The 15,155-nt window shown below is 32.5% G+C and overlaps 2 protein-coding genes across 2 annotated transcripts; one reads left to right on the top strand and one right to left on the bottom strand.

Annotated features, from left to right (window-relative positions):
• Positions 1 to 763: 763 nt before the first annotated feature.
• On the bottom strand, positions 764 to 2,200 carry C8A04DRAFT_30297 (pseudouridine synthase; the record flags this gene model as incomplete). Its single annotated transcript, XM_062781327.1, has 1 exon — positions 764 to 2,200. One exon carries the CDS (start codon positions 2,198 to 2,200, stop codon positions 764 to 766), a length of 1,437 nt encoding a protein of 478 aa, XP_062635412.1.
• Positions 2,201 to 2,609: 409 nt separating this feature from the next.
• Positions 2,610 to 3,155, top strand: C8A04DRAFT_13557 (HotDog domain-containing protein; the record flags this gene model as incomplete). Its single annotated transcript, XM_062777762.1, has 2 exons — positions 2,610 to 2,686; positions 2,759 to 3,155. 2 exons carry the CDS (start codon positions 2,610 to 2,612, stop codon positions 3,153 to 3,155), a joined length of 474 nt encoding a protein of 157 aa, XP_062635411.1.
• Between the last annotated feature and the right edge of the window lie 12,000 nt (positions 3,156 to 15,155).

Here is a 15,155-nt window from a genome sequence, read left to right as displayed (position 1 = left end):
TTGAGTCTCGCACGGTAAAACCGTCCGAGCGTGGGCGATTGTGTGTCCATGAGGACAGTGTACGGAGAGAGACACGGGAGACGAAAGCAGCTATGCTAGGACGAGTGCGCAGAAGGTACTGGAGAGTCCTGGACCGTAATACTGCTGGCTGCCACGGCCCGCGAAGTTTTCCCCGGGGAAAAAGCAAAGCGAAATGTGGCATCGCATCACCACGGCCAATGTTCCTGCCTCGCACTTGATCAACATGTAATTCTCCGCGGCACCGTAACGGGACCTGCAATAACCTTACAGAATACATCCGCCCTCAGATGTCCCTAGGCTTTTCTCGGCGTTCCTCCTCGCGTCCCTCTAATTAGCCCGGTCGGTTTGGACGTCGACAATAGGAGTTTCCTCGGGAGATGTGCTACCAAGGCGGGTAGACTTTTCCACGATATCCATCCGCGCCACGTTCAATACTCCGTTTCCGCTAGGCCCATCGATAGGCCACCAAAAAGGAAGGCGCCGGCTTACAAAGCGTAGCATTCTTGCGGATTTGTGTTATCGCTCTCTACTAAGACCGCCCGAAAAGCAGGTCTTCAACTTGCGAGTTGGGAGATGGATGTATGTGCGCAACTCTCGACAGTCAGGGACGGTTAGTACCGAGTGTACCTGCCCAGTGACCTTGCAATAGTCGGGGCGCGTACAACCCAGTCGGAACTGGGAGGGGAGGGATAGCTCGTTGCCATTCCGAGTTTCGTCCTTGATTCTACGCTAAATCGGAGTCTCAATCGGTGATTTCGGGACCGGCCGCGTCGACTAAATCCTCAATTCCACCCACTTGTGTTGGACCGCAAGACCCTTCGGGCGGCAGTGCCCAGGCAGGCAAAGGGCTGACATAGCTCCAGGCCCCCTCAGAGTCCTCATAGCGGAGGCTGTGCAGCCACAGGGAGAGCTCCTGCTCCCCAGGATCGGTATACAACGGTGTATCGCAGACGTCGCAGACATCACCCGACATTTTCTCGGCTTTTTGCTTGTGGTATTCATCCACGACCTCGTCGTAGTATGCTACTGCATCCGCCACCTGGTCCTTGCCCATGCGCGACAGGCGAGACACGATGTCCTCATCGCTGTTCAGCGTCCCGTCGGCATCGTTGTGCCCCAGGTCAAACCCCCAGACCTTTTGATTGGCATAAATCGGGTCGTTTTGGATCGGGTGTCCTAGGAACTGCAGGTGCACTCGCAGCTGGTGCGTCCTCCCTGTCACGGGCAGGCAACGCACGATGGAATACCCCTCGTTTGCCATGTTACCGGCACCTCCCTGCCGGACGGTCGACTCAGCTGTTCCAGTCGCGGGCTCCGCGCCGGGAATCGGCTGCGGTGCATAATAGGCAAGGCGCTTGAAGACGGTCCTGGCGGCCTTGCCGTTTGCGCGCACTCTGTTCAGTCCGAGTTTGGGGGATATCTGAAGAATGGGTTGGTTGCACACAACCTCTCCGTCGGGGAACCTGCCGATAACGCGAGCGACGTATTCCTTGCGGACGTTCCTTTGTAAAATCTGCGCACCGAGCTGCTCGGCAGCTTTCGCGTTCTTTGCAATGAACATGATGCCGCTGGTAAGCCTATCAAGCCGGTTGCAGGGCCGCGGTGCGAAGGTGGGACCCCTTTCGGCCTTCATGATCTCCACCACCGAGTTGTAGTGATAGCGGCCGGCCGGGTGGACGGGTACCCCGGATGGTTTATTGATCACCACCATGTCTTCGTCTTCGTGGATAACGCCAACCGGCTCGGCGGTGACGGGGGGTTCGTGCCGGTGTTGAGTGTGCGAGATAAGTTCCCCATTTTTGAGGACGTGGTGTGGCCCAACGGTTTTGCCGTTGACAGCGACCTTGCCAGACTGCATGGCCTCGCGGTAATATTCGAGTGGTCGGTCACGGAACTCGCTTTGGAACACATCTAGCATCTCTCGGCCACGCCATCGTTCCTTACACCACGTATTGTAGGTGTAGAAGTAAGGGGAGACGCGCCGCAATCCGTCTTCGTAGTAGTAGGGGTGTGGCCAGACGTAGGAGGGTGCGGGGAGCGGGAGGACCGTGGAGTTGGATTCGTGCTGTGACTTGTTTGACTGCATCCCGCTCGTTCGTGCGCTGGGGATAGTGCTGGGGATAGTGCTGCTGCCGTTCTCGACCCTTGACGCGACGGGGTGGCTCACGGGAACCGACATCCCGCGGAGTGGCCCAGCTATGGCAAATGTCGCTGCCCTTGATAGCGCCACTTTCGAAGATACCGTGGTCCGTCGAATTATTTTCCGTCGCGTTCTACGGCCGCATGGTTGATTGTCAGAGTGTCCCAAAGTTAAGAAACCGCCCACCCCACCTGCCTCCCAGTGAAAAAAGGGCGGTCGCAAAGGGCAAAATTGCAGGGCCAAATCCACCAATCACGGGCCGTCCCCTGTGAACTTTGTCTGATCTTCGCCGACGGAAGCCGGGAACCCTTTCCTTCTCGGCTCGCAACGCTCTCCCGCGAGTGGGCGGATATTAAACAACAGGAGCCACCACTGCAAACTCTCATGTCACCTCTTCCTCGCTCAACCCCCGAATCTCATCCCGGCTTCGGCGCCGATGTTTCTTAGCATGACTTCCAACATTGACCAGCTCAAGCGCCGAACCAGGGCTGATTACCCATACCTCCTCCAATACCGAACACGATGGTCAGCCACCGCCTACTCCGTTCCTACCAGGGTCATCGGACTTGGTTTAACTCGCTGCTGACCACACACTAGGACCGACAATGATATGTATCATCACATGAACAATTCCATCTACAACTTTCTTTACGACTCCGTCATTAACACGTACTTGATCGAGCACTGCGGCCTTTCCCCATCGTCCTCCTCACAATACGGGATGGTAGTCCACTCACACAACGACTATTTCGCGTCCATTTCATTTCCGGCTTGCGCTGAGCTTGCCCTGCGCGTCAATCGCATCGGGAACTCTAGTGTAACGTACGAGATCGCATTGTTTGAAAAGGGGCATGTGCCTGTCAAGTCCGTTGGCGAGTTTATCCAGGTCTTTGTTGACCGAGACACCGCGAGGCCAAACCCCAAGGGCATGGACGCGAAAATGCGGCAGGGCCTCGAGCGACTCCTCGTCCCAGCCTATCAGAGCAAGCTTTAATATTCATACATGTGTCTATTCAGAGAAATAATGCAAGATAGGTATGTAAGGTATTAGAAATGTGATTCAGGAAAGCCAAAATGTGTACCTTTGCTAGATGATAAGCCTTGTATCATACCTTTAGTGGACCCTTTTGGAGTATCGTTGAGAGACATTCTGTCATGCTAAAAGAGAGTTAATCTATGGATATATTAAAGAATAGTTACAAAATAAAGCTATGAAATATATTATAAAGGTAGTCAAATACTTCCATTAATGGGTAGGTTAATAATTTATAATTTAAAAGACTTTAGAAGTTTCTCTAATATATAATATAATTTATGTCTTCTTATAACTATTAAAGCTAGATATTACAGGTTAAACCAATAGCGCCATATATAGCCCTAGCCAGCACAGGACAGCCCAGGCAGAATGTCACAGAACGCCAACACTATAGAGACACGGGGACCAATCATCATAGGGACTATAGGGTATAGGCTATATATAGGATGCTCTATATACTCTGGTGTAGAGGAGAGGGAGTATAGTTGCTTATAATGGATCGAGTCTCAACCACACTCTGAAAGGGTTTACTGAAGGTATGACGTAAGGGTTGGGATCCGGTGAAGCCAAAAGGTTCACAACAAGATAATGATCTGGTCTCAATGTTTACAGCGTAGTATAAGTGGCAATAAACAAGTTATATTGCTTACTGGAGAACTCCCAGAGTCCTCTAGAACGAGTGACTATATACTAGCTGGATTACCATATCCTCTAGTAACCCTTGGTGTAGGCTTATATAGATCACAGTTGTAATCCTGGTGATCTATAAGGCTAGATCATAATACCTGGTCTAGTATTAACGGTGATCCTATTCTAATTGGTTATTAAATAATTAGTTGTTAGTTTATCCTATATCCTGACTTATAGGTCTCTTTAACTATTTCTTAGGCTAACTTGTAATATAATACCCCTCCTTTAAGGCTTTTTAATCTAAGAGCTTTAATATACTTTAAATACTATCGACGACCTATATTTATAAGTACTATTAATTCTCCCCTTTCCCTATTACCTTTATAATAAGTTTAATAAAATAATAGATTATATCTATAAATACTAGTCTAAAAAATCCTAGGAATATAATATACTTGCCTTATTTATTAACTCCTCTAGTATTAAAACTATACCCTGTTCTTAGTATTTTAAATATAACCTTATATATTATATATTATAAGGTTCTTCCTACTATAGTAAATATTTTGTATAGTTACTCCTATAATAGCTTTAATATTATTATTACCTATATATACCTTTATCCTTCTTCTTAGGTTTTACTAACTTATAGCTCTTAGTAATAGAGATCTTATCTGAATAAGAGTAGGTAGAATAGGAGAAAGCTAATATCGAAGAAGCTTTATTTATATTCTAGATATAGCTATAAATAGGTATTAAATACCTAGCCTATCTTTATTATTAAAAGTATATCTTAAAGGAGCAAGGTTCTAAGCTGTTCTATTTAGGGAATATAATTATTAGATAAAATAAAGGAGGAGGATAAAAGAATATAGATATCTAAGGATTTTATAGTTAACGATATTAGGTTATTAGATATAGATACTCCTTTTAACTAGTCTTTAATAGGGTTAGACTTATTAAAGGCTGATCTAGCTATAGTAGCTCCTTAAGGTAGAGGCTTATAACTAAGTCCCTTCTTCTTAAATAAATATCCTCCTTTCTATTTTTTAATAAATAAAATGGTTATATAGTATAGTTAGTAATATATATATATATATATATATATTATATAGGTTTTTTATAGACTTATAATAGTCTATAGGAACCCTACTATATTAGATTATAGGTTTAACTCCTATTATAACCTGGTTATTTTTTTTTTCACTAATTATTACTTCTTAGTTCTTCTTCTATACCTTTTAGTAATAGCTTCGATTAGTCCTTTCTAGCTATATAAGATAATCAGGGTATTAATAGTAAAAATCCTATAGGTTCTTAGGGCAATTAACCAAGTTTTCTACTAGTTACTATAAGTTATCTTTAGATCTAAAGTCCAGCTATTTAACCAAGTACTTTAATTACCCTTTTATAATTCTTAAATCGAATACCTCTTCTATATCCTACTCTTCTTCTTTATCTTTTACTTTAATATCTTTATTAAATTATAAGTACTTTAATATTAGTTCTAATAACGTTATATACAAAACGTTTATCTTTAGCTTTATAGTTAATTTAAATATAAGGGTATAGTTATTTTTCGAAATCTTTTTATCAATTTTAAATAGCCTGATTTTCCTAAAATCGAGTCTCTTATTAAGTCGTTTAGTTTTAAGATTTTATAAACTAAAGTAGACCTTATCCTCCCTTTTTAAATAAGGTCCCTTAAGCCTTTTTTAGTTATAGAATTCTTTATTCTTTTCCTTATAAACTTAAGTTCTTCTTTAAGTATTATATATAATAAGTTTATTTTATCTACCTTAATAGTAGCCTAAAGTACTTCGATATTAGATTTTTATCTTAGATTAGATTTATATTTAAAGTTTATAAGTATAGTATAACTTTTATTATCTTAGTTTCTATAGTATTATAAGCTAGTTATATAATAGGTAATAGCTTAACCTAGTTATCTTATTAAAAGTTAATATAAAGTCTAAAGTATTTTTAAACAATCTAGTTAAGTTATTCTATCTAGTTATCTATTTATATATAATATATTATTGATAATTTACTTTTCATCCTAAGTCTTATTATCAGTATTTACTAGAACTTCGGTATAAACTTAGTATCCTAGTCTATAATCTATTCTTTTAGCTAGATATAGATTAATATAATATACTAATAGAGTATATCTATAAGTTATTCTACTATCTAAATCTCTTTATAGGGTAGGAAATAGGTCTATTTAATAAGCCTATCTACTATAGTAAGAATACTATTATATTTTACTTAGGTTATAGGATCTTTAGATTCTAGTAATTTAGTAATAAAGTCTATTATTATTAAACCCTATAGTCGTTTAATAATAGGTAATAGCTATAATAGCCTATAAGGTTTATATTATCCTAGTTTACTCTATCTCTAATGTATATTATAAGCGAGTGGATCATATAAGCGAGTGGATCATATAAGCGAGTGGATCAGTTTCCCCTACCTTCTGAACACTATCCTCCATTGTACTATAACAACACGATTAACCAACTACAATTACATCAGAAATAGCTGAATCAGACCCTTCTGCAACCTCCTGATACGTACGGGCGTTATAGCCAGGCTTGCCACATATACCACAGCACCGAACCTTTGTACGACCCCCTCCCCCTATACTACCACTATCCAGCTCCTTTTCTTGTGCCACCTCCCTAATAACGGCCTTCTGGTCTGGTAGATCTATTATATCTTATACTATAAGTGATCCTCTATGCTATATATGTATTCTTTTGGCTCTCCGGCGCTTACTGAGTACCTCGTTGGCCTTATAGAGCGAAGAGACCTTAGAGTGTAGGAGAGCTACCTTATATATTATAGCTATTGTACCTTTGGTAAGCTGGTCTATAGTAGCTAATATCGAGGTTAGGGAGCTGTTTTAATAGTTAGCAATATAAGTCTTGATAAGTATTAACTATGAATCAGCTTCTTAAGGGTTATAGGGTATCTGGAAGACCTAAGGTTATAGAGTATTAGGCTGTAAGCTTGGTAGTATTAGTATAGAAAGCTTGATATCTAGCTTAGAAAGTACCCTCTCTAGATCGTATAGAACAAGGCCTATACCTGTAAAGCCACCCTAGATATTACTTTTGGTATTAGAGGCGAAGAAGGCTATATAAAAGGTGTAGAAGAACTTAAGCTTACTTACATAGTTGATATATATATATATGTGACGAATCGTCTCAACCACACTCTGCAAGGGTTCACTGAAGGTAAGGTAACTAGGGTTGTGATTCGGTGAAGCCAAAAGGTTCACAACGAGATAATGATCCGGTCTCAATGTTCGTAGCAATTGGCAGCGAACAAGTTGTATTGCTTACTGAGGAAGTCCCAGACTCCCTCAACGAGTGACTAGCTAGCTATCTATATACTCTACAACTTCTTTATTCCTCCGTACCTGGATCTCATGGATCTCGACGAGATCCCGTCGAGCCTGTTGGCTCTCAGTCTTTCTTTATTGATCCTGGTGTTGGCTCTCATAGATCTCAAAGAGATCTAGTCGAGCCTCTCTTGATTGGTTGCGTGAATGATTGGCTGGTGGTGCGTCCCGCGCCCCACCTACACGTGCCACGGGCCGCCTTCCGCGGCCCAGTCCGTGACAATATATTAAGTCGTTGATCTAGTAGCTATATACCTGCTTTAATAGCCGAAAATAGCTAATATTAAGTAGCTAGAGGAGGTAGGAGGAATATAGAGGTATATAGAGTATAATAATATTGTTCTACTGGTAATAGAGCTTAAACTCAGTTGAGTAGTAGCTCTTATAGCTATTAAGGATCAACAACCGGTATTTTCCCTTTATATAGGGTACTATATAGAAATTCAAGTACTTGATCTAATCTAGGCCTATAGTATTAATAGTCTAGCTGTTCTCAGTAGTTATAATATGCCAGTTGGCTAGGAGGTTACACTTGATATACCAATATAATAGTTAAAACTTGAAAGGTATATAGGAATTATAGAAATAACTATTAAAATTAAATAATATTATAATTTCTATATGCTAAAGAACAAGTTAAAGAGGTTATTAATAAATATAACCTTTATAAATGAAATAAACTAAGGTAATATAAATCCTATAGACTATTATAATTATTATCTATTATCGAATAACTATAGGATTTAATTATAATAGACTTTATTATAAAGTTACTAAAATCTAAAGATTCTATAATTCAAGTAAAATATAATAGTATCTTTATTATAGGAAATAAATTTATTAAATAAATTAACTTTTTACCATATAGGAAGATTTAAATACTAGAATAACTTATAGATGTATTCTATTAGTATATTATATTAATTTATATCTAATTAAGAGAATAGATTATAAATTAGAATACTAAGTTTATATTGAAGTTCTAATAAATATTAATAATAAGGTTTAAAACAAAGAGTAAACTATTAATAATATACTATATATAAAGAAATAATTAAATAGAATAATTTAAGTAGATTATTAACTAATATGTTCAACTTTATATTAACTTCTAATAAAAGAACTAAGTTAAATTATTATTAGTTATATAATTAGCTTATAATATTATAAAGACTAAAATAATGAAAGTAATATTATATTTTCTAAACTTTAAATATAAATCTAACTTATAATAAAGATCTAGAATAGTTAAAATAGCTTAAAGTACCATTAAGGTAGATAAGATAAACTTACTATATATAATATTTAAAGAAGAGCTTAAGTTTATAAAGAAAAGGATAGAGAAGTTTTATAACTGAAAAACGTTTAAAAGACTTTATTTAGAAAAAAAAGATGAAGTTTATCTTAATTTAAGATTAAACGACCGAATAGAAAACTTAATTTTAAGAAGATTAAAATATTTAAAATTATTAAAAAGATCTTTCAGAATAACTATACCCTTATAGTACTATTAACTATAAAGCTAAAAACGAACGTTTTTTATATAATACAACTAAAACTAATATATAAGTATTTATAATTTAATAAAGATGCTAAAGTAAAGGATAAAGAAGAAAAGTAAGATCGATATAAAAGAAATATTCAACTTAAGAATTATAAAAGGACAATTAAAATACTTAGTGAAATAGCTAGATTTTAGGGTAGAAGATAACTTATAGTAGCTAATAGAAAATTTAGTTAATTATCTAAAGAAGCTATAGGATTCTTACTACTAATATTTCAATTATCTTATATAGCTAGGGTAGATTAGTTAAAACTATTACTAAAAGGAATAGAAGAAGAACTAAAAAGAAACGATAGTTAATAATAAAATAATAATAAAAAAAAGAGAGAAAACTAATTATAGTAGAAATTAAATCTATAACTATAGATAAGTTAGGGTAATCTTATTTATATTAGGTTATAGGTTTAATCCTTACTACAACTTTTTTTTTTTTTTTACTAACTATTATTTCTTTAATCCTTCTTCTATACCTTTTGACAACAGCTTTAACTAGTCTATTATAACTATATAGGACAATTAAAATATTAAAGATTAAAGTCCTATAGTTTCTTAGAATAATTGATTAAATTTTCTACTAATTACTATAAATTATCCTTGAGTCTAAAGTCCAGCTATTTAACCAAGTACTCCAGTTATCCCTTTATAATCCTTAAATTAAGTACCTCTTTTATATCCTACTCTTCTTCCTTATCCTCTACTTTAATATCTTTATCCAATTATAAATTATTTAACGCTAGTTCTTATAGTACTATATAAAAAACGTTCGTTCTGAGCTTTATAGTTAATAGAAGTATAAAGGTATAGTTATTTTCCAAAATCTTTTCATTAATTTTAAATAGCCTAATCCTCCTAAAATCGAGTTTCCTACTAGGTTATTTGGTTTTAAGATTTGGTAAACTAAGATAGACTTTACCCCCCTTTTTAAATAAAGTCCTTCAAACCTTTTCTAGTTATAGAACTTCTTTATCCTTTTCCTTATAAATTCAAATTCCTCTTTAAGTATTATATATAGTAAGCTTATCTTATCTATTTAAGGTACCTTAATATTAGGTCTTTATCGTAGGTTAGATTTATATTTAAAGCCTATAAACGATATTAACTCTAGAAGTAGAATAAGATCTAGTAGAAAGAGCTAGAGTAAAACTAATATAAATATAAAAAACTTTAACGAAATAATAAATGGCTTATAAGATAGGAAGAATCTATATTATAGATAGTTAAGTAGTTAAAGGGATATTAAACTATCGATATTATAAGTTACAGGGTAGATAACGATGTTTTATAATATTGAAAAGATTTAAAAAAATACTATAGGCCTTTTAAAGGGCTTATAAACTATTAAGCTTAAAAATAAAATGATAAATTATATAATATACATAGAACTAATAGAAGTAGAAACCTTATAATAATCGTTTAACTAACCTAGGAAAGATAACTATGGTTTAAGATTAAGAATAGGATAACTAACTTTAGGATATTATTAGATAAAAGTATCTAACTATAGACTTTAACGTTAATAGATAGTAAGGTTTTAAAGAGACTTTATTAGCTCCACATTAATTAACTAATATAAGATTCTTTAAAGGATAAAGAAGAAACTTTATCTAATATAAGGACCGTTTTTAAGTTAAATAGTTCAAAGAGAAATTAAACCTTTCAATATTAAAGTAGAGGAGAAAACTATAAAGGTAATATTTAATATTATAGGTATAGAAACTATTAAAGATAGAATTTTAAGGTTACCTTAATATATATATAGGAATATAACCTAAATATTAGTTAAAAGGATAGTAGCTACTTATAATTATGTAGATTGTAAAAATATCTAACTAATATAATAAAAAGTATAGAATAAAAGCTATAATAAGGTAAAATATAAAAGAATATAACCTTTATAAACCTACTATAAGAAGTAGTTAATAGACAGCAATAAACTTTAGATTCTAGAAAATATAATCTATAATAATAGAAAAAGATATAGGTTAATTAAAAGGTTACTATTATCTTAGTTAATAAAAAGAGAAGTTTATAGTTAAATAATAGATTAGCTTAGTTAAAATAGTAAATATTAAATATAGAGGAGAAATGATTAATAAACCTAAGATTATAAACGTTGAAATAGGGAATAATAGATTTACCTACTATAGTAGAACTATAAAAACTACTATAACTAATAAAGTTCCTCTAGAATATAAAAAATACTTAATATTTTAGGTTAAATATTTTAAAAGATTTCTAAAATACAGACTTTAAAACTATAAGATTATATTTAAAGAAGGGGGATAACTAAAGTTCTTTGAAGTTTACTATATTAATAAGCAATAGAATATTAAATTAAAGAAATACCTAACGTATTTGATAAGCGAGCTGCGTACTCCCTACCGCTCTATAATAACGATGCTGAATTGCAATACAATAAGACTATCAACCTACTACAATTACATCAGAAACGGCTGAATTAGACCTTTCTGTAACCTCCTGGCACGTATAGACATTATGGCCAGGCTTGCCGAGAAAGGATAAATAGAAAATAACTTTTAAAATACCCTATAGGTACTTTAAGTACCTAATAATACTATTTAGACTTATTAATATTCTAATCAAATTTTAAACTATAATAAACTATATCCTATATTACTAGGTCTTTTACCTCCTTATATTGTAGCCCCTTCAACTCTTCTACTAAAGTAACCCTATAGGATATAACCTGTATTATTTTTTCCAACTACCGTTACTTCTATTAATAAAGGTATTTAACGTTTATAAATATAGTAACTAGCTTATCTTCTACTTCTTCTATTTTAGCTTCGAGCTATTAGAAGTTAAATGTAATCTAATATAGGTATTAAACATTTATACCTTTCATATTATATAATAACTAGTTATAGGTAATATATTTAAGATATTAGAATAAAATTAGGAAATATTTTCTAAGATGGATAACGATCTATATAATGGGAATATGAATATGGGATAAGTTAGGAGGAGTTAAATATAGTCTTAAAAAGAAGGTTATAGATTATAGTTTTGAAATATAGAATAATAGGTCTAGGTTTTCTCACTATTATTAATTAATAAAATTAGATAAAAAGATAAAAGGTATTATTAAAGACCTTATAAAGGACTAAAATAAAACTTTAAAGACTATTATTAAAGTCTATAAATTAACTCTAATAAAGTATTTGAAAATAGAAATAAAGATCTTCCCTTTAGAACTTTATTGAAAGGGAAGATTAAAAGACTTTAAAACCTGCCTTTAAAAAAAGGCTTTATAGTTAAAGGCTAGGTTAAATATAAATTATATATTAACAAGTAATCTAATTAAAAAAGCCTATAATAAGTTTTATAAGAGGTTTAAAAAAATAAGGTCTAAAGAAATAGAGTATTATATAGTCTATTAAGCCTAATAGAAGTACTAAAGAATAAAGGGATTATAAGGAGGTAGAAGATAAAAAGGTAGGAAATAAAGGAAAGGGGGATAAAGGGGAAGAGTATTAAAGAGGTAATAGAAATAGTGAAAAGACCTAAAAAAAGAAAGGGAAGGTAGGTTAATAGAAAATAGTAAATAAAGTAGCCAATAGAGATTCTTTAACAAATATATTTATAAAGGGAGGGCTAAAGAGGTATAAAGGCCTAATAAAGGTTTAAAGCTCTTTATAAATCTAGGCCTAAATTAAAGATATTAGACTAAAGAAATATCTATTTAAAAAGAAGGTTTTAAAGGTTATTATATTTTACTATAAATATATGGAGGGAAGGGAGATAATAGAATATTTAATTATATAGTACTTTAATATACTAAGGTAAAGGCTATAAAAATAATAGAAGACCTAGTTATAGTAAAACTTATAGATTATATTATGAAGGATAGGTAGTTAAGCTAATAGGTTAATAAAAAAAGTTCTAGTCTAGTTAATAGACTTTAGTTAACTATAGGGAAATAGGTTAACTAATAAGCTAGAAATAGAACTAATAGATAAGGGCTAGTTTATCTAAAGGCTAGTAAAAGGCCTTCTTTCTTTTTATAATAGATAGATATAGGACTTATGGCTTTAGAGGGTAGGTAAAGGTTTTTACCTAACTAGACTAGTAAGTAGCTTGTATATTATAGTTTCCTTTATATTTAGTAGTAGAGGGACTAGTATACCCCAATAGGTATAGTAGTATAGGAAATAATAATAATAATAACCTATTATTTAATAATAAACTTCGCTTTTTTATTAACTAAGATAATAGTCATTTCCTAGTTAAGTTATACTTTACTTTATTATTATAAATTACTTTTTATAGAATCTAAAGTTTATTTCGTCTTATCAACTGTTTCCTATAATAGATTTACAAGGATTATATTTTCTTATATTTTACTTTATTATAGCTTTTATTCTATACTTCTGATTATATTAGTTAAGTACTTTAATAATTTATATAATTATAAATAGCTACTATCTTTTTAACTAATATCTAGGTTATAACCCTGATATTAGAACAACCTTAAAATCATATCTTTAATAGTTCCTATATCTATAATATTAAATACTACCTTGATAGTTTTCCCTTCTACCTTATTATCTAAAGGCTTTATTTCTCGTTATACTATTTAGGTTAGACATAGTCCCTATAGAAGGTAAAGCTTATTTTTATTTTCTAGAAGACCCTATATTTATTCATAAAGGTATAGCTAAAAAGTCTAGCTTTAACCTATTATCTATCAGTATTATAAATTATAATTAATTTTACCTAGTTATAATCTAAAGCCTATCATCTATGCTTTTTCCCTATATTATAGCTATCTCTATTAGGCTAGTTAGAAGGTTATTATATAGTCTTTATTTATATCAGTTCTACTTATATTATATAATCTATTATTTCATTTTTAAGTTAAATAGTTTATAGGCCTTTTAAAAGGTCTAATGTTATTTTCTAAATCTTTTTAATAGTATAAGGTATCTCTATCAATATTATAGTATTCATCTAATTATTTAAAACTTTACTATATAACCCCCTTATTTTTAGTCAAGTCTCTAATAAATTTCCTTAGGTGTTTAGCTTCCTTCTTAGTTATATAGATTTCTTTCTATTCAATATTATAGTACTTATAACTAATACTAGTTCTACTTCTCTTTTAAAACCCTTTAGTATAGTCAAAGATATTTATATTTTAATCCTACAATTAATTTTATAGGTTAGTATTTTAGTCTTTTAACTTAAGACGGTTTGCCTTATAAATTAGAGATTTAGTTAAACTATATCTTCTATCTTAACTATTCCCTAATACCTTTCTTTACCCTAGGTAAACTTAAGGTTCTAATCATTAACTATAATAGTAATATAGGATAATATTACTTTTCCTTTAAAGTTTATAAAGTATAATATAACTTTTATTATCCTAGTTTCTATAGTATTATAAACTAGCTATATAATAGATAATAGTTTAATCTAATTATTCTACTAAAAGTTAATATAAAGTTAGAAGTATTATGTAACAATCTACTTAAATTATTCTATCTAATTATTTATCTATATATAATATACTATTAATAGTTTACTTTTCGTTCTAAATCTTACTATTAATATTTATTAAAATTTCAATATAAATTTAATATCCTTATCTATAATCTATTCTTTTAGCTAGGTATAAATTAATATAATATACTAATAAAGTATATCTATAAGTTTATTCTATTATCTAAGTCTTTCTATAAAGTAGGAAATAGATCTATTTAATAAACCTATCTACTATAGTAAAGATACTATTATATTTTATCTAGGTTATAAAGTCTTTAGATTCTAATAACTTAATAATAAAGTCTATTATTACCAAACTCTATAGTCGTTTAATAATAGATAGTAATTATAATGGCCTATAGGGCTTATACCTCTTTATTTTACTTTATCTATAAAGATTATATTTATTAATAACCTCTTTGATATTTTCCTTAAGGTATAGATAGGAAGTTATAGTATTATTGAATCTTAATAGTAGTTTTCCTAACTCCTATATATCCTCTAAGTTTTAATTAATATATTTGAAATATAAGGTCCTTCTAGTCTTAAGTCTTAATATAGGCTTTGTTATAATGTTAAAGCCTTATTCTATCTGATTATTGGCTAGGGATATTTACTTTCAAGTCTATCTTCTAATTAACCTATTCCCTATTAGTAATAAACCCTCAAAATTCTCAGCCTCCTCTTTCTCCCCTAAAAACCATATAGTACTTTATAAACGGTTATAGAGGTACTTCTTCCTTTATCTATCGTTAAATAACTATAGCTTTATAGTCTTTAATCAGTTACAAGATATAGTAACGTGCCTTATAAGCGAGCCGAACATATAAGCGGGTCGAACATTCCTTGGCAC

Source organism: Dichotomopilus funicola, assembly GCF_033296635.1.
Source record: "Dichotomopilus funicola strain CBS 141.50 unplaced genomic scaffold C8A04scaffold_49, whole genome shotgun sequence".
Taxonomy (NCBI): domain Eukaryota; kingdom Fungi; phylum Ascomycota; class Sordariomycetes; order Sordariales; family Chaetomiaceae; genus Dichotomopilus; species Dichotomopilus funicola.
The sequence above is the reverse complement of the archived record's forward strand: the minus strand, read 5'-3'. Positions and strand labels throughout refer to the sequence as shown.